The sequence below is a fragment of the Numida meleagris genome, chromosome 20, assembly GCF_002078875.1.
Source record: "Numida meleagris isolate 19003 breed g44 Domestic line chromosome 20, NumMel1.0, whole genome shotgun sequence".
NCBI classification, from domain to species: Eukaryota; Metazoa; Chordata; class Aves; order Galliformes; family Numididae; genus Numida; species Numida meleagris.
The window spans coordinates 2,996,989-3,021,079 of record NC_034428.1 but is presented as its reverse complement, the minus strand read 5'-3'; the positions used below and the strand labels follow the sequence as shown (position 1 = coordinate 3,021,079).

The 24,091-nt window shown below is 53.6% G+C and overlaps 2 protein-coding genes across 4 annotated transcripts in view; one reads left to right on the top strand and one right to left on the bottom strand.

Annotated features, from left to right (window-relative positions):
• Window positions 1-1,187, top strand: part of SAMD11 (sterile alpha motif domain containing 11) — a 62,168-nt gene extending 60,981 nt beyond the window's left edge. For both annotated transcript variants that reach the window (XM_021417217.1, XM_021417218.1), the window contains one exon: window positions 338-1,187. In XM_021417217.1, the coding sequence (XP_021272892.1) occupies window positions 338-586 (249 nt within the window). In that variant the 3' untranslated portion in view covers window positions 587-1,187. The remainder of the gene's footprint in view (window positions 1-337) is intronic.
• The window catches only part of NOC2L (NOC2 like nucleolar associated transcriptional repressor), a 35,880-nt gene continuing 13,146 nt past the window's right edge, over window positions 1,358-24,091 (bottom strand). The window contains exons 13-20 of one of the 2 annotated variants that reach the window (XM_021417216.1): window positions 19,774-19,887; window positions 19,510-19,611; window positions 15,298-15,441; window positions 11,333-11,446; window positions 8,241-8,376; window positions 4,960-5,103; window positions 3,127-3,311; window positions 1,358-1,642 (exon numbers count right to left, since the gene is read on the bottom strand). In XM_021417216.1, coding sequence (XP_021272891.1) covers window positions 3,172-3,311; window positions 4,960-5,103; window positions 8,241-8,376; window positions 11,333-11,446; window positions 15,298-15,441; window positions 19,510-19,611; window positions 19,774-19,887 — 894 coding nt within the window. In that variant the 3' untranslated portion in view covers window positions 1,358-1,642; window positions 3,127-3,171. Of the gene's footprint in view, window positions 3,312-4,959; window positions 5,104-8,240; window positions 8,377-11,332; window positions 11,447-15,297; window positions 15,442-19,509; window positions 19,612-19,773; window positions 19,888-24,091 lie in introns of both variants that reach the window. The other variant, XM_021417215.1, reaches the window with a different exon arrangement.

The window sequence follows — 24,091 nt, the reverse complement described above, 5'->3', positions numbered from 1 at the left end:
TGGCCAGGTAGGTGGGCTCCAGGTTCCCCTTACTTGGCCAGGTAGGTGGGCTCCAGGTTCCCCTTACTTGGCCAGGTACATGGGCTCCTTGTTCCCCTCCCCATGCCAGGTAAGCAGGCTCCAGGTTCCCCAGCTTTCAGCGAACCCTTCACGGGACAGCGAGACCTGAGCATTTGCAGCTCTGGGTCTGGACTTGGTTTGGCACCGGGCTGTAGGCTGCCCTTCAGGACAGGCACAAAACAAGCAGCAGGAAAATGCAGCCCCTACGCGTCGCCGAGCCCCTTTGCTTTCTCAACCCTTTCCGTGCCCTGCATTTACACCCTCTCCTTTCCAACAGGTCGCCAAGCGAGTGGGCAGGGTGCTCTACATGGCCGGCTTCCCCATGGCCTTCCCCCTGCAGCCCCCAGGGCTGCGGCCACCGGAGAGGGACCTGCCCCCAGCCGAGCTGCGGCCCTCATCCACGGGCAGCGTGGCCTCCCCGTTCGGCAGCGCTCTGCCCTCCGCCAGCCGCATCTCCCCGAAGCAGGAGAACGGGAACCCCTCCATCGGGGCCGGGCTCAGCGACACCACCAAGCCTCCATCCTAACAGCTCCCAGCCAGCCCTGGAACTGAGGCTGGGTCGAGCCAACAGAAGGGGATGGAGAGCGGGCGAGCCTCCCTCGGCAGCGTGAGACGGAGGAGCGAGGAAGAGCAGGGGGGGGGAGGGTTTGATTTATAATGATTATTTTTTTTTTTGGGAGGCGTTTTGCTTTTTTTTTTTTGCTTAAAAGGAGGAAAAAAAAAAAAACAACCGGTAAAACCACAAAGAGTTTTAACAGAAGAAAGCGTAAAAAAAAAGGGAAGGGACGAACTATCCAAAGATGGATGGAGACAACGTCAAGTGAAGAAGAGAAGGAAGGAAGGGGGTGCTGGAGGATGAGGGCAGCAGGCCCAGTCTCTTGGCCTTCAAGGAGCTCCAGGCAGCGCCTGCTGGAGGGGGGGGGCCTGGCACTGCTCCTCCACCAGGACTCAGCATGGCTGAGCAGGACACCCAGCACGAGCAGAACCAGCTCCCTTCCCACAGATCCCCCCCCCCTCCCTGGAAACTGCGCTCAGTTCCTCATTCAGGTGTCTATGCATCTCTCTAGCGAAAACTTTTGCAAATACCAAAGACAAAAAAGTGACAAAAAAACAGACAAAAAAAAAAAGGCACGTTCCGGTCCATGTTTACTCCCGTGGGGATGGTACGGATGGCACTGGTGCTGCGGGGCTGCCCCTGCAAGCACCACTGGACTCTGCCCAGCCCTGCAGAGCTGGATTTGCTTGAGTTTTAAGAAATGTGTGTGTGCTCAAAGAAAGGGGGGGGAGGGATGCGGGGTGACCCTCCCCCTCCGCCACGTGTACTGCGGACTCATTTATACCTTGGGGTTTTTTTTTTGGGGGGGGGTTGTCGGTTGGTTTGTAGGATTCCTGTTCTTTTTTCAAGCCTTGTTCCAGAGGTGGACGGCGTTGCACATTCAGGCCCGCGTGCAGAGCGTGAGGCAGAGGTACCCGTGTGCTCCCAGCAGAGGGGAGGGATGCTGGGGGGGGGGGCTACACGCAGCGGGCAGAGCTTTGACTACTGTGAGTGCAATGGTGACTCCTGGGGGCAACCTCCTGTGACCTGTACAGTTGTGAGCAACAATCACAATCAATCACATGTGGTACTTTTTTTTTTTTTTTTTTTTTTTTTTTTTTTTTTTTTTTCTTACGAAATAGCTTGGTGGGACATGAGCTTCTTTATATTGTAAAAAAAAGAAAAAAAAAAGACACACACACAGGAAAAAAACCCAGAGCAAAAAAAACCCAACCCCCCCCCAGCCCCCTTGTCATTATCCATCACATCCCAATAAAAAGATGCTTTCCAGCCATCAGTTGAAATAAAATACCAGCAGTACCTGGCCTCCTGAGCCCCCTGGCACAGCTGTAACCCCAGTGCTCTCTGTTTCCTTGCTGTGTGCTGTACTGCTGTCACTGGGACGTGGGGGCAGCAAGCACCGTGCCCAGCTACCTTATAGGAAGTCAAGGTAAGTGAAAATGGTTGTCTTGCAGTCAGAGCTGCACAGTTCCCATCCCAGGGTCCCGTGTGTCCCTGCCTGAACACACAGCAGTGGTACAGAGCCTCAGCCCCCAGCTCTGAAGCCCAGTGAAGCAGCAGGTGCTCTGCCCCCCCCCGCGGGGGGAGCTGTAAATAGAACAATAAATAATTAATTTCGGAGGAAACTTCCCTCCCCCTTCTGGGCCTCTGGGGCTGATAATGATTGTCAGTGCAGTTGGGGGGGAAAAAAAAAAAAAAAGCAACACCCTTTCTATTCCTGTTTCTGTTTCTCCAAAAAGACATGGTGAGCTCGGAATGAAGCAGAAGCAAACAGCCCCCACCACTGTACTGCAGCAGTGATGGCCTGCTTGCCTGCCCGGCAATGGGCAGGAGCAGCACTCAGTGTAGGCAGGCAGGGCTCAGTCACAGCTGCAGGCACTGAGGTAGCACGGGGCTACAGGACACTTGGGTGGAACAGGTCAAAAAACCCAAAGTGTTTTTCCTTACACTATTAGTTTTATCTCTTCCTACTCCATCCTACTTCCACCCCTTCCCTTTGCCCCCTCCCGTAGCCCAACGTTTGTTCCTTAAAGTGAGTTTCTTAGCATTGATTTGTACAGCCAGCGTGGCTGATAGATCTGGTGCTCCCGATGCTGCTGCTAAAGGCTTCCATTTCCAGTGATAGAAAGCCCTAAATGCTCTACACCAGCAAAGAGCCCTTGGGGAGAGGGTCTGGAGAGAACCTCAGGGCCCATGTGTGGTTGGAGGGGCAGACAGGAGGGTCCTCATGCAAAGAGCTCGTCCTTCCCCTTGGTCAGCTCACTCGTGCTCCAGCAGGAGCTGAAACTGACCCCCGTGTTATTTAAAGCAGATTTTAAAGAGGGCTTTTTATTATCTGTTACCAGTTGTACTGGCTTTGACGTGACCACAGAGCATTACCAAAAAAAAAAAAAAAATGGGTCGAAAAACCTGCAAAGTCCGAGCAGCTTCAGTGCTGCGCTTTACCTCAACAGTCCTTGGTGGCAGCACCTGGGGCTGGGCACCCCCCCCCTCTTTCCCCCAGCGCTTACCACCTCCTGGAGAACCAGCCAGAGGGGCTGCAGGGTGGGAGGGGCTCAGTCTTCATCGGAGAAAGCCAAATCCTCCACCACGTCCTCCTCGCCCTGGGCCAGCTGCTGGAGGTCGGAGCGTGACAGCGCGTGGGGGCTGCTCCTCTGTGCCCGCTGCGAGCCCCGCGGGGCTGCCTTGCCTTCCCCTGGGGGTGGAAGGAGAGAGAGAGAGGTGTAAATCCTGCCGTACTGAGGCAGGTGCAGGCAACTCATCACTAATGAATGCCAGACACTCATTAATTTATCAGTGCCGCCGCAGCTCCCAGCTAGCAGGAGAGTGCTGCAGGGGGATGCACAGTGCTGGCTCAGGAGTACTGGAGGAGATAGGCGAAGAGAGCAAAGATTGCTGTGTCTGTTCCTATCTCTGGCCTCACAGGCTCTGAGCTGCTGGAGCTCTTCCACTGCTGGAGCTGTGTGCTTTGTGGAAAAGCAGGGCAGGGATGCTGAGCAGGGAGCTGAAGGCCTGGAAGACCCAGCTGTCCGCCCTGAGCCATGTCCCTGCTGCCACTGCTGGGTGTTGAGGCAGCAAGATTCTGTTTGCAGAGCCCAGAGGGAAAGAAGCTGCCACTATGGGTGAAGGAACGGAGGACCAAGAGGTCCTGCTCCCCAGACACTAAGCTCATCTGCACATGCCAGGAGCAGAGAGGGAAAATGCTCTCTCTTTACCCTTTACAGTGCTGTCAGAACATGCACCAAATACCCATCTATTCTGGGCACTGAGGCTGGGCTGTGCATGCCAAGCCACAGCCATCTGCCATGCAGAATCAATCAGGTTTTTGCTCTCACTTGGACTCTCTCCCCCTTCCTGCTCTCATTGCTCCCCAAACTGGTAAAGAAAGGCTGCAGCACAGGAGCTTCAGTGGCTGTACCCTCCCCAACCGCACATCGCACCCCTCTGCTCGCAGTGGAGCAGAGGCTTGGTCCTCTGACATTCAGGCTTTAAGTGATGGCAAAAAAAAAAAAAAATCCAGCAAAGAGCAGAGCAGCAGAGCCCTGGCAACCCCGCTCCCGTCTGCTCAGCTCGCAGCGAGTTGGCAGGGCAGGCTGGAGCTGAACACTGTTCCTGAGCTGCTGGGCGCAGAGCAGGCTCCGAGCTGGCTGCGGCTCCGTGCAGGAGGCAGGGATGGCACAGAGCTGCTGGCCCAACACCCACTGCTCTTATGGGTGGCAGCTAAACACTGGGAGAAGGGAGAGGGACAAAGCACAGAGCAAAGCTGGTTCTTACAGAGCCTGCACTGCTTGCCTACAGGGTAAAAAAAAAAAGCAGATGAATGCAGGGCTTGGCCAAGCTCTCCCTATCCTGGGAGGAGCAGCTGCCAAGGGTTACCCCCGTGCAGCCCCTCGTGCCCCAGGCACTGCTCGGAGGAGAGGTGAGGTGCCCCAGCCACACTCCCCTGCATGAGTAACCCATGGGGGGGCCTTCAAGCAAAGCCTGCTGGGGTGGGCTCTACTTCAAGCGTGCGTTTGAGCCTCGCTGCATGAGGCCCCTGCACGGAGATGAAAGGGGCTGGTGGCTTGTTAGTGCAGGGGCTGCAGGCCTTAACCCTTTAGCTCTCTTCTCAGTGTGAGCTCCGAACTGACAGGTCTCCCTGTCCATGCAGTGTGTATGTCAGAAGCCCTCCCAACACCCTGCAGCTCAAAACAGCAGCAGAGCAAGAACAGAGGAGACAGCTCCTTTGTAGGAGAGCCCCCAGGATGCAGAGGAGCCTTTGGCCATCAGTAATTCCTTTTCCCATCAGTAATTCCTTTTCCCATCAGTAATTCCTTTTCCCTTTGCCCAAGTGCACTACTCACCATCTGAGTCACTGTCTTCCTCTAAATCTTCCTCGTCCTCCTCGACTTCATACTCTCCCTCTTCATCCTCATCGTCCTCGCCATAGTCCTCCTTGCTGCTGGCTTCTGAGCTGTCGTCTGATGGCACCTTGCCTTTGGCTTTACCTGTAAGAGTTTGTACTGTGTCAGTGGAAACACAAAGAGCAGCACAAGAGCAGGCAGCGCACACAAAGGGCAAAGCACCAGCACCTCCATGCTGGAGGGGACCTCACTGCACGGCTCTTGCTGGTGTGCTGCCCAGTGCCCCTCGCACTAGAGCCCAGAGAATGATGCATAGCGTTTCAGAGGCCCCTGGCTACCTGGTATTCATCCATAAATAGGTACTTGGGATGGCCAAGAAAACACCTTCCTGCCCTGCTCAGGGAGACACGAGTGCTGGGAGAGGGACTTGGACAGAAGAGCACAAAGAGGAGAAAAGGGGCTGCTGAACAGATGTAGCAAAAGCACTGGGCTGAGAAAAGGGCTGGTTCCTTGGAGCAAGAGCGTACAGCAACCTCCATCCATCAGCTGCTATACACAACTGCAGATGGGCTGCATGGTTCAGGGCATCCTTGTAAACCCTCTGAGAGTCACAACAGAAAGGTCCACAACCAGAAGTCACCGCAAATCCCCTCCTAACCAGGTCCAAGGCAGCCAGGGACGAAGCACCGAGAGCCTCTGGGTGCATGGCCTGGGGGGAGAAGCACTTCGAAGCCTCTGGATCAGACTGCCCACACAGGGATCAAGGTCACATCTCCCTCTCTTGGACACTGAGTCACCACATGTCTAAATGGCAAAGGCATTCTGTGCAGAGGGAGTGCAGCCACAGCCTCTGCTCACCTCCTTCCAGCCCCGAGCTAAGCCCAGCTCACTGCTGCAACTCCCCTACCCCACTGACCCACACACATCAGTCACTTTCTCCGCTAAGAAACTGGTGCACGCCCCTTCTCACTTCGCCATCTCTTTTTTTTTTTTTTTTTTTGCCCCATCCTCTTTTTCCCAGCGGCCGACCGGTGGCCGCGGAGCCATCCATAAGCTGGCTGCCAGCTCGCTGCTCGCCGCCATCCGTCAACGCCGCGGCCCCGGGGGCAGCCGCAGCCACATCTCGCGGCAGGAGCCTCCCGGGCAGCCATGCGGAGAGCTGCGGAGATGGATGGCAGCGCCGCTGCCGGCGCCGAGCATATTGATGGGCACCTGAGAGCTCCGGCAGCCGCGCGTGCTCATCCATCAGGCAGGGCCGGCGGCAGCGCCGACAGCTCGGCCGGGAGCACGCAGAGAGAGAAGCCGTGGGAAGGGAGAGGAGCCGGGCCGTCCTTGCACACCCCCGGGCTCCGAGCGTGCCCTCCTTTTGCCCCGATGCACACGGGTCCTGGTGCATTCTGCAGGCAGAAGTTGAGCTTTCCGTGGGCCAAGGTAGGAGCAAACCCGGCAGGCTCCAGCAGCCAACGCTACGGGTGCTCCCCTACTCCTTGGGATGACATCCCTCCATCCCCGGACCCTCCACGCAGCGAGAATTCTGCCGCAATTATTCTGCTAGGAAACGAGTACAGAACGTCTGACCTCTCCTTCCACACCCCCCCGGCCCCCACCGGCCTGGCATTAAATGGATGTAATACGATTAGGTGGGGAATAAATGAAGAAAGCCGTTCGAGTTCATTAGCGGCGCACCGGCACCTAACGCAGACGGCTGGCTCCCAGCGCGCTGCCTCCTCGCTTTAATTGCCGCACCACCAGGCTGCCCACACCTCTTTCCCAGCCATTAATAATCTCCAGGAGCGGCCGCCTCTCCCCCCGGAGAGCTGTCAGCTGGGAAATGAGAGGAATGCGGGAGCTCCCCCACCTCCTTGGTGACACACATTGATCAAATCCACGCTTTCCTCCCCCTCGCCCCCGACTGCAGGGCTCCTTCCGCCCTTGCCTGCTTGGTGGTTCCTAAAATGCACGGACTCCTTTCTCTTCACACCTTGCAGAGACCCAAGCAAGTGGCTCTTGCCTGCTGAGTGCTTTCTCTGTTCCAATGGGCACCATTCCTGCCTCCCTTCCCCCCCCCCAGTAGGGTCTATTCAGCTCCACCTGCACAGAGCAAGGGGAATCTCCCCTCAGATCCACCAGATCAAGAAATGATTGGAAATTCCCATCTCCCCTTCCTTCCATGCTGTTTGCCACTTATTCCCACGCAGCTTCCAGCCAGGTGCAGACCAAAATAAAGCAACCAGAATAAGGCAGCTGGCAGGCAGCACCGCCTGGTTAGGAGCACTACGCTGCTACCCTGAGCAGGCAAACTGCAGTTCCTGGCTCCAAGTTGCCTCCAGAGGGTTAGGAATTTGGTCTGAGCTCATTGGCACAACTGTCCATTGCCTTCTTCATTCATTTAGAAACCCCCTACGTTAATCAGCAGTGCCAGCGCTCACATGGCAGAGCTCAAGCCAGTGAGACTTCTCAATCGACAACTCTGCAGAGATCTACAGGTCCCCAGGACTCTGGAACTGGCTCTTTCCAGTAAGAACTCCAAACACAGCTTTGCATGCAGCTGTGTACAAAACCACACCAACCTCAACCTCAGCAACAGTTTTCTGACCACTTCTTCCTCTTGTATCACAGCACCCTGCGAGGGAGCCAACATTCACTGCTTCTCATGACAGATGCTCACACCTCATGACGTGTGCCACAGACAGGACTTTACCTGCAGATCAAACCTCCAAGCAAGAAAACCTCGCAATCCTGCAAGGCTCCCTTCTATACAGATGATATCACATTGAGAAGACTTGTAACAGCCCAAACTTTCCCCAGTGACAAACAGAACATTTAAGTTTTTCCTCAGTCCTCCAGGCCAACTTTTTCGGCAGGTTCCACAATTTACTGTGGCCCCCTCGTGGTCACAGCCCGTGAGTGACACCGCTCCATTTCTGGAGGATGCAGACTTCCTCGGGTCCTCAGGAAAACCTGCAATGTCATTCAGTGAGCAAGAAATGCATCAGAAGTGCACGCAAGGAGAGGATGACCATTGTCCCATCAATGATTCTCGTTCTGGCAGCCAGCCCCTACAGCAGCCACTGTTTGCAATGACCGACAGAGTGGCACGCTTGGTCTCCATCAGGTAGAACAACACTCTCAGTCCACTTTTACAGGTGGGGAAAACCAAAGATGGATTTCTGCATCTATGCAAGAGACAGCAAACACTTCTTGCCCCAGGTCAGCTACACTGCCCCACACCACGGACAAAGCTGGACAAGGAGGAGGCATGCCCAGCCCTAGAGCTTTACCTTTTAGGGGGAATCCAACGTTCTCCTCATCGGAGTCGGTGTCCAGCTCAAACAGGTCCTTGAATTCCTTCTTGTCTTCTTCCTTCCTTTCATCTTGTTTCCTGCGTTTAATTTCTGGGAAGTTCAAGTCTTCAAGCTGGAAGAAACAACAAAACCAACAGCGAGGAGAACCTTAGTTTGTACTTCTGAACGTGAAATGCTGAGCTTCATCACACGAACTTGGCTCTGCCCTGTGAGTGGAAGCCCACTGCCAAGAGCAGCTGGTCTGCCTGCTGCCAACCAGAGGAGCAGCCTGAGATCCCTGAGCCCACGACCAAGGTGAACAACACAAGCAAAGCACCACTGCCCCACTGATCTTTGTGCAATAAGCTGCATTTGCTGAAGGGCTGTCCATTGCTGGTACCTTGGCTAAAAACACAGGATATCCCTGACAAGTTGGCTGTCCCAGAGCTCTGGACTGCAAGCCATGCAGGCTGTCCTGGTCATCTCTGAAGGAGCAGCGTTCCACCAGTGGCAAAAGGTGTGGCAGCCATAGCAGCGTTGTCTTTTTGGCTTCACACTCAGCACAGCTCAGTGGTAAGGTGCTGAAGATGCTTCTCTGTCTGCACCACGGCTCACCCTGTTCCTGGCCCTGATGGAGATCAGTGGGCCAAGCCTTGCTGCTGCAGACACAGCCAATATCAATGCCATTAAGTACTTGCAATTGACACCACCTCACCACTCTTTACACCTCTCCAGAGGGGGATTAGGGGGAGGATTTACTTGCCAGGGCTCAGGCCAGCAGGGCGAAGATAATCAGAATGCAAATTAAATCCCAAGTGCACTCTGAACATCAGCTGCCCGCTGCCTGTGCCTGGCTGCACACCTCCTGGGAAGCACTCATGCATTAGCACACATTAGCTTGCTTGGAAACATTCGCCCTGCGAGTAATAACTCATTTGCTCTCCCACCCATCAGCCCGGCCCTCGATGCGCTCCTCTCTGCCCACTGCCCCCCCGGCCCTGCCAGGAGCCTCCCCAGTGGGACAGGCACACTCCATCCAGAAAGGCAGCCCTTGGGGAAGGACAGGAAGCCGTGCATTTGTTCCCGCAGCCAATTCCAGCAATTTCTCCTGACCTGTTTCATGGTTATGGTCCCCAGCTGAGCAATATTGATTGGGGGAGCTGAGTACTTACAAGCAATCATCTGCAGCGCCAGGATGGGAAGTCAGAAGCTGGACAGAGAGGGGAGCAAAGCACCAAGCTCCTGCCCTGCTGGCACCCCATAGCCAGCTGCCACTGCTCTCCAGCAGCAGTGAGATGGGAGCCTGGCCCTGCCCAACCAGGACAGAGCTGGGGTTGGGAGCGTCCCAGTCCCTGCACGGGGAACAGCCAACAGAAGGGGAAATGCAGTTCTGACAACTGCCCAGGTCCCTGTTGGCGAGCCCTGTTCTCCACAGCCCTCCCTGGTCACAGTTATCTGCAGCAGCAGCAGCAAGAGAAATGCAAAATCACCCAAACTATCACGGTGGGTCCTCACGCATTGTGAGCGTGTTTTCCTGCAACACATCACTCAGGTCTGGAGGCGAGGCTGGAGCTGTTCAGGTTGGGCACCTCAAAATAAAGGCCCCCCTACGAGCTGTGGGGCCAGCCCAAAGCAAGGGAATGAGGCCTTACACTGAGCCCCAGCTCACAGATACAGCCCGTGCTCAGCCCCCAGGAGCAGTAATTAGGTAATTTGGGGGCCAGGCTTTTAAATCCCAGATAGAAGAAGGTGACTATCCGCCGTGTCTCACGAAGCCGTTCAGTCTGCATCCCATTAGAAACCATTGGGAAAAGCAAACGGAATGGGCAGACGGGGTCAGCGCTGTTACACGAGGCAAGCTGCAGCTCATGGCAGCTGAGAGTCAGGCTGATTTTTTTTTTTTTTCTGTTATTATCTTTTCCCCCCAATGGCTGCTAATGGGACATGGATTTTCCCAGCCCTAATGGGCCTCATGGTGTTCACTCTCCTGCTGGGGCTCACAATGCTGCATCATTAAGCTAGCAGTCCCCACCGAGAGAGACAGCAGCCCCATTCACCAAGCAAAGATGTCAGGCAGCTACAGGCCCGTCTGAAAGCTAACTCCAAAATCTCTCTCTCTGCAATTGATCCGCTGGGCCCACTTTCTCCAATAGGGAACAAGTCCCTGTCATTGCCCTTGAGGCTTCCCCTGGTTTCTCAAGTCATCCTCCTGAGCCTTGTTATGCCAAAGCTACAGCCCTTTGGTTGCCCCAGAGAACCTCAGCCTCCTGCCCTTATCTCAGGCTGCTACAGAGCGCTGAGCACTTCCAGCATCTCCCACATCTTCTGCTGCACTCCGGGACCTGGCTCAAAGCCAATCATGCCCATGTCCCATCGATTATTTTAATTGTTCCCCACCATACGCTGGAGACGCCAATTACATCTACTTCCTGCTCCCTGGCCAAGCAGCCTAGCTCAGCCACTTTCATTGCATTAGCATCGAGACAGCTTTCCTTCAGACTCCTAATGTAAGCAAAGCTCCCACCCCCACCTCCTGCACACAGAGCCCTGAGGAGTGGCCACGGAGCCTTCCCTTTGGCAGGAGGGTAGGCCGGGCAACCCTGTGCAGACAGCAGGTCCCATCTGACAGCCAGCCTGCCACGGGTGGAACAAAATGTAAAGCAGAACTCACCTCTGATTCTTCCCTTGCTGAGAAGAGAGGCACCTTCCCCTCCTTACTTTCAGGCACTGTGTGTGCATACAGCCTGAACTCCAAAACTACATCACATGCTTGCTGCTGAAGTAACACCCACACTAAGGCTATTATTGCCCCAGTGCTCTGGCACAGTGGGGTCTGTCACCCAACCCACCACTGTGGGTGCACAGTTCTCTATTGCTCCTGTCTTCAGCTGCACCCATGGGTCATACAGCGTGAGCCTGAACAGGGACAGAGACAAGCTCACCCTGGCACTCCTTCACCTGTGCTCTATTAACTTGGCAATTTAAGCAAACAGGGTACAGGCAGGGCACACTGGCACTGCTGTCAGGACATGGCTCTCCCCCTGCCATAGTGCAGGTGGTGTGCAGTAAGGCAGGTGTTTTGTTCTTACCCTTTCTTTGCCGGTGATTTCCAGTTGTATCTCCTTCTCTCTTAGCTTCTTCCACTGAGCGTAGTACTTGGTCAGAGGTGTCCCCTCCTCTTTGACCTGCTTCTCCCATTGTTCCTGTGGGCAGAGAGGGTGATAATTTAGGGATGGTTTTAAAGCAGCTCTGCAATACAACCTTGGCAAATGGAGGGAGCTAAGAGCTGAAGAGCCTTTCCCAAACCACACTCTGGGTAGGTAGCTGGCCATCATGGCTAAGGCTGCAGGCAGGACTGAGCGTGAATTTGGGCACAGCCACAACAGCAACCACTGAGTCAGGAGTGGTGTGACTGACAGCTCTTCAAAGGGAATCAGAGGGACAGCTCCGAGGATCTATCAGGACAAAATCTCTCCCCTGCCCTCTCAGTGGAGACATTTGATTGTCTGCTCAGCTCTTGGTTCTAATTCAGAAAGACCTCATTTACAAGACCTAAGCACAGAAGTTTGATCGCCTCTTCCCACTGTTCTACAGCCAAGTGTTTCATTTTTGAAACAAACGTTTCCTTGTGGGGTCTTGGACCCATCCCAACCTTGGGAGAGCAGAGAATGAAGAAACACTGAGCTTGTTTCCTCTGCCCGAGCTGGGAGGATGCGGAGGTGCAAACACCATAAATATTGGGAAGCAAATGAGATGGTTAAAAATTCCTTCAGGCTTTAATCGTTTGGAATGTTAGCACTGAAAGGGGCTGGGGGGCAGCATTTCAAATCGAGGTGCTCACATGCTTTTCGAGCTGACAATTTAAAATCCACACGGAGCTGTACCTGTTACCTGGATCACTGCAGTGCCCAGAGGCTTTGCACTATCCCACTGCAAAAAGTCCAACTCCTGCAGCAAGAGAGATGTGATATGCAAGCAGGAACGCCCCTTCTGGTAAGCCAGGTCCCAGCCTCACAACCCCCATGGGGCCATTTGTATGGCAGCCCCAGGTCTGTGCTGCAGCCCGTGGCTGCTCCTAGCCCCCTAGCTAACAGCAGGATGCATGCAGGGCTGGTGCCCTGCTGGCTCCAGCAGCTCTGCTGCAGACGCCGGCAGGCAGACAGCACAGCTCCACGCTGCACAGGGAGGGATTCCTGAGCAGTACAAAGTCACCCCACTTATAGATCAGGCTGCTATCAGGCTGCCAGCTGTAATCAGGCCATTTGTTGATGCTGCTCGGTATGGACAGCTTCTCAGAAAGGCTCTTCTTAAGGAAGCCAGATGTCTATTATTTGTTCTGCCTGAGACAGCTCTTTTGGTTTTAGAGTGTGCTGGGTGCAGAGATGGAAAAAAAAGGAAGGCCACTGAAACACTACCTTTCTAGTCAGCACACCTCAATGGGAGTTTGGAGAGTGGATGCTATCAGACCAAACCTCAACCATTTGCAATACTCCTTCTGTGTCTGCATCACTGTGCTGCTAGGGGACACCCAGCAGGGACCAAGGCCATGGTGCTGGGGCTGTACAAACCTAACATCACTGCCCTCCAGAAGAGGATCCAGAGAGATGAGGCTCGCTTCAACTTTTGTCTCTGCATTTCGCATTTCAGCATGCTGCTTGCAAGATTTAGCTCAGAATCTGGGCTCTGCTCCTTGGAGTGGAGCAGGCACAAATGCATGGATAGGAATACCAGAGAGCATTTGCTTTCAATTGCTCTTGCTGGCAAGAGGGACATGCAAATTCTTCTGGCCTCTCTTTTTTTCCCTCCCCTTGCTCCCTCCTCCCTTCCCTTTTCTGGCAGCATTTGCTCCTGCAGAAATGCCCATGTCCTGCATATGCTGGAGACAGCCTGGCAAACTCAGCCCAGATTTCAAGGGACACTCCAAGCCATTCTGGGAAGCCCAGTCTCTATGAGAGCTTTGATACTTTTTGGAAATCTACACCATCTATTTGCAAAGGAGCAAGGGGAAAGCGTGTGGCCATGAGCCACAGAGCTCGTCTCCAGGCACACAGATAAGCCAGGATCCTCCACGCCACAGAAGCACTGAGCAGGCTGTTTGCTTTGCTCCCAGCAGCACTGAGAGCCCATTAACCCTAAGAGAATTAAGGCTTCCTGCTCTCACAGTGCAACAGCACAACGCAGAAATACATCTTGCACTAGCAATCCAGGCATCCTCTCTGAGCAGCACTTTGCACTGCTGCTGTACCCCTCAAACTGCAGGAGAAAAGCCTGCATCCAACCAAGCAGGGCAAACCACTGCCTGCTTTCCCTCACCAGCCCCTTTTCCCAGAGGCAGGCTGCTTGCTGCTGCCCCACTGGAACCAGCCCTACTTGACCTACGCTGCTCAGCCTCCTGGCCACGATGCTCCTGGGCAAGCAGGTGCACCAGCACCAGCCAGGAGCCGTGCGGGCAGCAAGATGTTAAAATAATCCATTCTAAAAACAGGGGCTGCAGCTAGAGCTGCTGGGAAAAGCAGACTGTGTGGTAGGGTGGTTGGAAACCCTTTTTTTTTTTTAGCCACCATCTTGCCCAGCCCATCATTCCACAGAGAGCCCTGGGGGCTGAAATCTCTACCTCTGCAGTGTGGGTGGGTGGTCACAGCGCTGTCTGTCTGCGAAAAAAACACAAAACAAAACCCTAACCACTTTGCTCCAGACGGGAAGCAAAATTCCTCTGGCAAAGCAGCCCCAGCCAGGAACGCGTTTACAGAACCCAAGACTATTTCATCTCTTCAAACCAGCTCCATCAACCCCTTAATCCCAGAACAACGCTGCTGTGTCCAGGCATTGATGTATCAGGATTTCAAAGGATAATTTCCCTGCAGTTACTGCCCCTGCGTGTCTGGAGATGAATTAGTCTGCACTGCGACTCTGCTCCGTGCCCACCTGTTAGCGTGGGGCTTTCAGTGATGCAGAACTCCAGCATATCCAATGACACCACGTGGCCAAAAAGCCATCCCTCTGATCCCATCCACGACCTCCCAGACACAGATATTGTCACCTCTCTCCTGATAGGGAAGGAAGAATCAGAGCCACCACTTACCCTCAGAGGCACGCACACGCAGCTCACCTGCTACCAGGCTTGCAGAGAGCACTGTGCTGAATAAATACAAAGGCAAAGCAAATAGAGCTTCACTAACAAGGCTTCCCTTTGGCTTCATTTGCATAGGGCCCGAATTTCAGCTACTGCAGAGCTGAGCAGGTCAGCAGGTCCCCAAAGGACAAAGGAAAGCAGGTAACATCCCTAGCAATGCCAGTTTTGATTCAGATGGCCAGAAGTTCATTTCCTAAGGCAGGAGGAGGTCTGCAGCATCACCCCAGCCACTCTCCTCCATCTCAGCACTAAGGCAGAATTACACTGAGGTTCAACTCATGGACCCCACACGTCACCCAGGACCACTATAGCTTCTCTAGGCATCAAATGCAATCAGCATCTGATCAGCAGGAGGGACTGCAGACAGAAGAACACACCAGTGTCTCTCCAGAGCAGCATGCCCGATCGTGGTTCTTACAGCTCACAACTACTGATTCCGTGCTCCTGTCTCCACAAGGAACCAAGGGGAAAGGTTTGCCTCTGCAGTCTGAATTGCCACATGTCAGTCAGCTGATAGCTCAGTTCTGCAATGCCCGAGACAGCTCTGTGCAGGCTGGGAGGAAACTTACAGACAGAATCCCCCCCTTCACCTTAGATACAAACCGCCTCCTACGTACTGGGAGTGGATAATGAAAAGCAAGACACTTCCCAGCAAAGGCCATGCCCCAGCAAAGCAAGGCTCTTCCACGCGCCTGTGTTTTACAAACACCACCAGGCTGTAATTTACGGTCTGTGTTTTCCATGACTCTCTGGGTTGCAGAGCTTTGCCAGCTCCAGCATCAGAGCCCAGCCGAGCTCAGTTGTTTGCGTCTGCCCCACCCCACGAGCTGGTCCTCCCCCCTCCCCCTGCCACCCCCTCAGCCCCAGCAGCAGGAGCCTGACTGTCTTTCCAGGAAGCCCAAATCGAAGCAGCAGACTCACCACAGACTCCCTGCTGGCCACGCCGAAGGTGGCTTTCTGACGCCTGCTGGCGATGTAGGCTGAATTTTCCTGCAGTTTCTCCAGGAGCTGCCGGATAGGCTTGCAGTAGTTGGCAATCTTGCATTCCTTCAGGAAAGATTTGAGCTGGGAGGAGGAAAAGGAGAGGAAGAATGAAAGCAATGGAATAGTTTCCAGAGCCCCTCAGCAAGAAAACATCTCCCACCTCAGCGGCAGCACGGCATGCTCCTAGCTGCTGTTGTAGTGCAAGTATCCACGTCTTGTGCTCAGGTAAGGGGGACCGTGGACCAGATGCACAGAGAGCAGGAGTAACAGTGGATGCAAGGCAGCCAAAAGCACAGAGAAACTAGAGCTAAAATGGGAGAAGATGCCTGTGGGTTAAGGCAACAGGTATTGGGAAGGGAATACCAAGGGCTGTGGCTTGAGACTGCAAGCTGGGATCGAAGGCAGAGATTGAGACAATACTGGGGGAGATTTCTGCAATCCAGGTCTTCAGCACAGCTCAGGGGGAAGCGTGGGGCAGTTAGAGCTGCAGCTCATGCCAGATGGCCGACTGCAGGGTCAAATGGGGTGAAGTTTGCTTGGTGTCTGAACTACTGACCCAGCTCCGACTGGCACCTCCTATTTTTTTCAAGGGCACAAACCCACACAGCCACCACACAAAATTCGACAAGATGACTCTGTGTGGGCAACCCACATCGCCGTGCTTAGATACTCCTTTCTTTTCGGACCCAAGGGCTTAGGTGGGATGGCTGGGACAAGAGCCAGTCTGCCAGGAAACCACAAACCCTACCACTGCCCGCCAGTGCAAGGGCCATCCCACTTGCAGAAAGTCAGCTCCTGCCCTCTCTCTGTGCAGGAAGCACACTTTGCTGCCCTCAGACAACGAGACTATTTCACTGCAAGCACAGCACGGTTTTGTGTTGCTGTCTATCTCATTAGCTGTGTTCTCAAGCAAACCCCTCTTCTCCCCACCAGTACAAACCACCATGCACAGCCCTGACACCTCCAAGCTGCATGGTGAGGCTGCAGTGGATGCTCTTGCTGGCAGGAGGAGAGATGTGGGTCTCCAGGTTGACCCACGGCTTGAATCCCAGCTCAGCATGCTGTCTGCTAGAAGTTTTTACCAGCCCCAAGACAAGCTCCTTGCTAGAGCCATGCATACACCAGACACTTGACACAAAGAGACCCAACAGGGTAAAAGAAAACAGTTAACCACAATGGGGCCTTCATCTCAGTGGGACCTGCAGACACAGCGCTGCCTCCTCTGCTTATGGCTTCCAAAGTTCTGCCTCAAAAGAGAGAGGTGGGCAAAGGAGGGGAATGCCTCCCTCCTGCCAAGTGGGTGGGTATGAAACATGCCCCTCTCTCAGGGCACCGTGCTCCTGCTGGCTGTAATCCTGCAGGATCTGCTGCACGCTGGGAGGATGCTCTCCATTACTGAGCAGCAGGGCTTCTCTCGTCCCTTGATCCCCAGCACACCTCCACCTGCCAGCATTCATCCAGCTCAGACAAACAGGAGTTAATGTGAACACCTTTCCCTCCTCCCACAAAGCAAAGAGCCCATCAGGCAAGTACAAAGAAACCAGCAGCAAAATGCTACTGCTGGTCAAGCCTGTCCTATCCTCACCCTTCCTTTCTAAAATATTTATTTTTTAGAGGCGCTGCATATTTATCTCCACCGAGAGATGCATTTGTCATTCCATTTATCTCACTTGATCCCCACAGCTGCAGCCCCAGATCCATTTCATCCGCTGCCACATACATTATCATTTTTCTTTCGCTGCACAAGTGTCACCTGAAATCCTGCAAAATCTCAGGCTCTATCTGGGCAGGCTGGTGCTGTATGCTCGCTCTCACAGCCGTATGCTTCATTTCTCCTCTCCCTGACCCTGGCAATCCCTCACAGCCCCACCGCTATCTGCCACGGATATTAACGGGAGGTAATGAGATCTCAGCCCCGTGTGAAGAGGCAGGGAGCAACCAAGAGGGCGAAAGAAGGCAGGAAAAAATAAGGGCCTCTCTGAATGCCTTTTTCCCCCTCTGCCAAACACAGCGACCGCAGCTTTCCAGAATAAAAGCAATTAGAACGTATGTGTGTGTGTGTGTGTGTACGTGTCTACGCCGTTAACGTCTCGTGCCGGTTCCTAGCTGTGATTAGTGGGATTGATTCTGTTGAACTGCCAGCCTTCAACACCAATGCTTTAGACCGGCGGAGACCACAGCAAAAACCCAGCTCCTCTTACAGTAAACAACCCAGGGAGCTATAAATGATCTGAAGCAGCTGAGCCTGTGTGTGTGCCAGGGATCCCAAAACCACCCCGACCCCCCACTCAGAGCACAGGGAGCGTTCAGTGGGGAGCAGAGGGCGAGCAGGAGGCTGGTAGGGTCACCTGCCCTTCTGCAACCCCTGCCCAGCCCACGTAGGACCCGACGGAAAGGAGCCAGCCTACGGAAGCAATGACTGCCCAGGGGTCGACCCAGCTGGCTGGGCAGAAAACAGCAGCCTTTGAGCCGCCTCCCTCCCCGCTGCCTCCGCTCCCCTTTGATCAGCCCGCTGCTTCCTGCCTCGCAGGCATCCCGAGTTCAGGCTGAAGGCAGCTCAGCCCCGCTTCTCCCAGAGCCGCTGCAGCCTCGGCCAGCTGGAAGCCAGCCCCCGCGGCACGGCGCTGAGCTCATCTCGAGGGGAACGATCGGGGACAGATGGGTTTTTATAGTCAGCTGGAAGCGCTCCAGGGGAAAAGCCTTCCCCTCCCTCCCCCCCGCCCCCCCCAGGCATTGGCTAGTGCAAAACAATCTTTCTGGGGCTGATTTTAGCACTTTAAGACAATTTCACCGTCCACNCCCCCCAACACGTTTTCCCGAAGGCTCTCCGAGATTTTGGGAAGCTAACCTCAGCACCCCGGCCCAGCAGACGCCACGAGGCTGCGGTTAGCGGCAGCTGGCTGGGAATCCAATCGTATTAATTCTCTGCAGAAACGCAGGCCGGTCTCAGGGCGCTTTTGGAAGCCACGAGGCTCTCGGTGCCAGAGGGCTGTCAGCCGCTCCTCATTCCGGCTCCGACAGCCCCGCTGCCCCCCAGCAGCTGCTGGCTGCGAGCAGAGGGCTTTGTTTGCCACCGATAAGCGAGCGCAGGAGCTGCTCCCTGAGCCCGGAGAGCTCCTGTCAGCTCCCATTAACCACGGCAGCCGGCCGCCAGCCAGGCAGCGCCCGTGCCAGGCGGAGGGGGCCCAGCCAAAGGCATGTGCCTGGCAGCTGCCAGCCCGCTGCAAAGAGCAGAAACAAGGGGATCTGTAGCACGGGGACCCAGCTGAGATGCTGCTCCCACGTCAGCCGGAGGCGCCGCAGCCACAGCGCGCGCAGACACGCTGGCTCGTGGCACGGAGCAGGGGTGCGTGTCCCCACGGAGCCCTCTGCCAAGCCTGCATGACACCTGCCACTCACGAGTTCAAAACAGAGAGGAATGGGAGGAAGGGAGGGAATGAGTTCCGACACGTTTGCGCTGAGCAATCTCGCTGCTCAGAGCAGAGAGCTCGTGGCTTATTCTAAACCAAAGCCGCCCAGCTAGCAAGGCGTTAGGAGGGGATGATGCACAAGACACCCAGACACACAACCCTATTAGGCAGTTTTATTGCAGGCAATGAGTGATGGAAACATGAAGTGGTGAGGAAGAGCGGCCGTGGCAGAGGGAAAGGAGAGCACTCTGCAGCAGGGCTGTTATGTGCAGCAAGGAAGAGGGACAGAAATAGGAACTGTAGCTTTCTGCATGGAAGAGTTTGGGATTTGGGGACTGTCAACTTGTGGAGAGCACATGATGGAGGTCATAAGGGAAGCAGTGTGAGCTCTGAGAGCACAGGTACTACTGAGGCAACACAGCAATTTGGACAATTCTAAACCAATTAAGAACCGCGTTCACTAATCAGAAATGTAGCTCTACAGGGGCTATGTAGCACCTCACCCCTCTTTGCATCCCAGAAGAGTGGCTCATTCTAAAGCCCTTTTCACCCACCTTCAGCCTTCTATTAATGCAATGCCTCTGTTCCCCCAAGAATTCCCCAAAATGCAAATAAAAACTATGATTAGGAAGAGGTGAGCAGCTCTCCCTTATGCTATCAGAGATCATAGTTAGCTTCAAGGACCTTACCCCACTCTGCACACATTCACAGCGTGACCAAGAGATCCCTTACGCCTTACCTGAATGACAGTGGGGAGGACCAGCTCCGGGAATCCAATGCTGTGGGCTTGGCAATGAAGATACTCAAGAATCAGGTCATAGAGCTGGTCGATGAGTCCATCCTGGGTAGGGAACGCAGAAATAGACATCAGTTAGGAACCAGCCTGGGAAATGAGACTCTAACCTTCAGGACGTGATCACAAATCACATTGCCAGGGCAGTTTCTGATCATGGAGAAGCTGTTTCTGAGGGTGGGCACTGTGGGCAGCTGGGGTTCCACTTACTCGGAAGGCCTTCTCCTGCAGGTTGGCATTTGAAAGCTTCAAGATCACCGCAAAGTTTATAGGCTTCGCGCTCATGCGCCCTGGTCTCTTGTTGAAGTCCACTTGTTGGAAAATCTACAGGAGAAGAAATGGAGTCTGAAGGTGATCCCATCTCAAAACACACCCCACGATCCTGCTGAGACCACGCACTCAACGGCAGGGCTACGAGGACAACCAGAAATCCTGATTCCTCACTGCCTGTTTTGAGTACTGTCCTACAGCTTCTTTACACACCCTAGCAAGGGACAGTTTGGGAGCCTCTGTGCTGCTCGTCCTCTGAAATCCTGTGATATAGAAAGGAGCAAAAGGTTTCTGGATTGAGCAGCAGCTCCAATGTGCCCTTTCCCAGCCTGGCAGGGGCAGACCTCAGGAGAAAGGCAATAAGAACTGCAAAAGCCACGTGGACTAGGGCACATTCCCAAAGACCCTCACGAGGAAATCAGAAGGGGGAACCAATGGAGGTGTTCTTTAGTCACGGATTCTCATTTCAAAAAGCCAGCCAACAACTGGCAAGCCAGATGACAGCCTTGGAGGAAGGCTGACACAGTACATGCCCTGCCCACCTGTGTTTTTGAGCACCTAAGGGCAACCTCACATCCCTGCCTCCAAGGCACTCAGGCTGTAGAATCCACAACAACCTTAAATCTCACTCCGGGGCAAGAAATAATTTCTATTTTCTCCATGCAGCAGCAAGGCATCCATCATCAGACCCCAACCAGTCAGGAACGTGGCAATACAGCACACTGATTGCTGGAGGACAAGGTGGGGTGGTCAGGTCACATGGATGGCCCCAGGCCAGAAAAGCATGGAGGAAACTATTGATTTTTTTTATATTTTTTTTTTTTTACATTTTATTTGTCAATCCAGGTTATTTGGAAAGGAGGGACAAGCTTGGTGGCTTGTGAAAACAAAGAGCCCTAGCCTAGGGAATCGATGCTATAAACCTCGTTATGCACGGTTATTTCTTCGGCCAAAACAATAGTATTGATCCGTGAGGTCAGCTGCTTTAAAGCAAAAGGCACCAACCTTGTGAGACCCCTACATGCCACTAGGCAAGCAGGGAGATGTAACCAGAGGAACCAGGGGGCCCCTCAGGACATGGGGGAAGGGGAAAAAACGTGGAACCTAGCATGAGATTGCATAGATCAGCTCAGCTAGCAGCCAGAGTGGAAGGATAGCAGTTGTCCATGGATCCTGTGGCATGGTAGAAAGAATACAATGGGGAATGAGAGGGCCTGAAAATGGCAGAAGCCAACAAGGTGACCCAAGCAATGAGCACCAGCAGACAGAGAAAAGGACAGGGCAACACAGGAAGGAAGGAGATGGATTTAGGGCAATCTCTCTTTAGATCAGTTTCAGTTCAGACCAGGTGGTGTGTGCAAAGTGTGCTCCGAGAGGCTCACCAAGGCTGCACCCACAGCACATCCACTTTATTACCCCATCCCCATTTCCTTCTCTCAGGCTGTAGCAGAACCCCCTGGCACTGCTTTGATCAGCCCCAGGCAGGCTGCCCCAGGCCAGCACAGCAGGGATGCTGAGCACTGCAGGCTGTGCCTGCAGCTCCCCTCCAGCTGCTCCATCACCCTCCCACCATACCCAAGGCACCCAGCTAAGCTGCTCCACTTCAGCCTAGCTGCCTGGCTTTTTTTTGTTTGGATGCATATATTAGTTTCCTGTTTTCAGTTTTGCACATATTACATCTTGTCCTGTCTCTAGGTACCACTGAGAAAAGTCTGAACTTCTTCAGTCACACAAAGGTTGAGGTTAGAAGGGTCTTCTGCAGGTCTTCTGCTCCAGATCTCCACTCAAGCAGGGTCTCCAAAAACCAGCTGCCTCTCCAAACATAGAGACTGCTTTCAATACCTCTCAGCCACTTATCTGGTCCACGATTCATCAGCTTGTCTGGGAGGAAGTTACGAGAGATGATATCCAATACCTTGGTTTGATAGAGTGAAGATAAACCACCCTTGGTCTCCCCACATCCACCAAGCCCATTGTCTCACTACTTGAGTCCATTAGATTGGGCAGGTTTCATTTCACTTGGACAACTTCTGACACACGCAGAGCTGTGATCTGCAGCTTAAAAGCTGCAGTACAGTGGTGGAAGAAGGAGAATGATGCAAAGGAGGAATGAGAATGCATATTCAGTGGGTGCAGCAGTTCAGCCTAGGGAATCTAAAGTTCTCATGTCTCCTCCGTGTAAAGGATGCAAAGAGCCCAGATCTTGTAGAAACCCAGTGCTTAAGTGTTTCACTACCAAAGTTCCAACCACAATCTTTGCATCAGCTGATTTCCTCTATCCACCACCCACATACGTTGGGCTTCAAGCCCCTTGGGACCTTCTCCAAAGCGAGCTGCACATCCAAAATAGAACTCAAGCCATTTAAGTGTCAAAGCAAAAAAAAAACCCTCGCCTACCTAAGCTTCTCAGGGTTAACCTCTTTCCCAATCCCTCCACAGGGAAGCTAATTTTAAATTGGCATGCCAAGCCTGCCTGTGGGGAGATTTCCACCTTGTTTATCCACACCTGCCTTCCAGCAGATGAGCCACCACTTCTCCTGCTGCAGAAACTAGCGCCTGTCACAAAATAATTGAAGTGCTGGAAAAAAAAAATATTAAAAGCCTGGGATCTCACAGGCCCTTCGAGGGGAGGAACGACGCAAAAAATAAAAGCCTGCCTGCTTTGCACTCTCTCGAGCCGCCTCCTCTTATCTAAGAGGCAATTTCAGCAGTTTCTTTCACTCCATCCTGAGAAGTAGAGCCAAGGAGGACACAGCACTGGATGTCCGTGCTGGGGAGCATCAGCCCTTGTCACAATGCATCAAGCAGACAGCTCTCATTTCTATTGGCAGGGGCTTGGGGAATTCCTGTGCCTATGGGAATCGCACAAACATTCCATCTGCTGTCTCCTGACAGCACAGCAAGGACAGGGCTGAGACAAGAGGTAGCAAGGGCTGGTTTTCCTCGATGGTGGGGGGGAAGGGAAACTATTACATGGTCCCTCCTTACAGAGAGCTTTTCAGAATCTACTCTAAGGCTATACAAAGCCTTCTCAAAAAAAAAAAGCGGCTCCAGATGTAGACAAAACAGGGCCACAAACTCCAGAGCCATTCCTTGACCACATTTGGATTCAGCTGCAGCAACAGACCAGGCAGCATGCTGTCTTTCATAGCAAATGGAGCATGGGAAGGCTTCGATCTGCTCCCTGACCCCAGCCATGCCCCTCAAGTCTGTTCCTGCTTAAAATACCAACACTGATTAGATTCCCATGTCTCATGATGAGATCATGATGTCTCATGATTCCGTGTCTCAAACTTGGAGAGTGAGAAGAAAATGCACAGGCAGTGGAAGCAGGGCCAGGTACCCTGGGAGAAGCATAGGGATGCTGCTGGGCTGTATAGAGATAGGGTCAAGATGACCAAGGCTCAGCTGAAATTAAACTTGGCAAGGGGCTAAAGAAGAGCAAGAAAGGCTTCTACTGGTAGATCAGCTGGAAAAGGAAAGTCCAGGAGGGCATACCCATCCTTAGTGAGCAATACAGGCAGGCTGGGAACATCAGACAAGGAGAAGGCTGAAGTATTCAATAACTTTTCCCCTCAGTCTTCACTAGTGACTGCTCCGCACACAGCCCTCAAGCAGATAGTTCAGGAGGGGGGAGCTGGGGGGAATCATGCTCCTTCCACTGTAAGCAAAGATCAGGTTCAACAAATGCAAGTGCAAGGTCTGCACCTGGGCCGCAGCAATCCCTGCTAGCAGTACAAGCTGGGGGATGTAAGGATAGAGCACAGCTCTGCTGGAAATGACTTGGGGGTACTGGTAGATGGCAGCTGGACATGAGCCTGCGATGTGCCCTCACAGCCCAGAAAGCCAGTCTTATTCAGGGCTGCATCAAGAGCAGCAGGGTGAGGGAGGTGACCCTGCCCCTCTGCTCTGTGCTAGTGAAACCTCACCTGGAGTACTGCATCTAAATGTGGAGGGCAGCAGAGACATGGACTTGAGGGAGTGCGTCCAGAGGAGGGCCACAAAAGTGAACCCAGGGACAGAACACCTCCCTGTGAGGGCAGGCTGAGAGCAGGGACTGTGCAGCCTGCAGAAGGGAAGGCTGTGGGGAGAGCTGAGAGCAGACTCTCCATGGCTAAAACAGGGCTATAAGAAAGAAAAGACAGACCCTTAGCAGGGTCTGTTGTGATAGGACAAGGGGAAATGGTTTTGAACTAGAAGAGGAGAGATTTAAATTGGACATAAGGAAGGTTTTTTCTACAATTGAGGGTAAATTTGT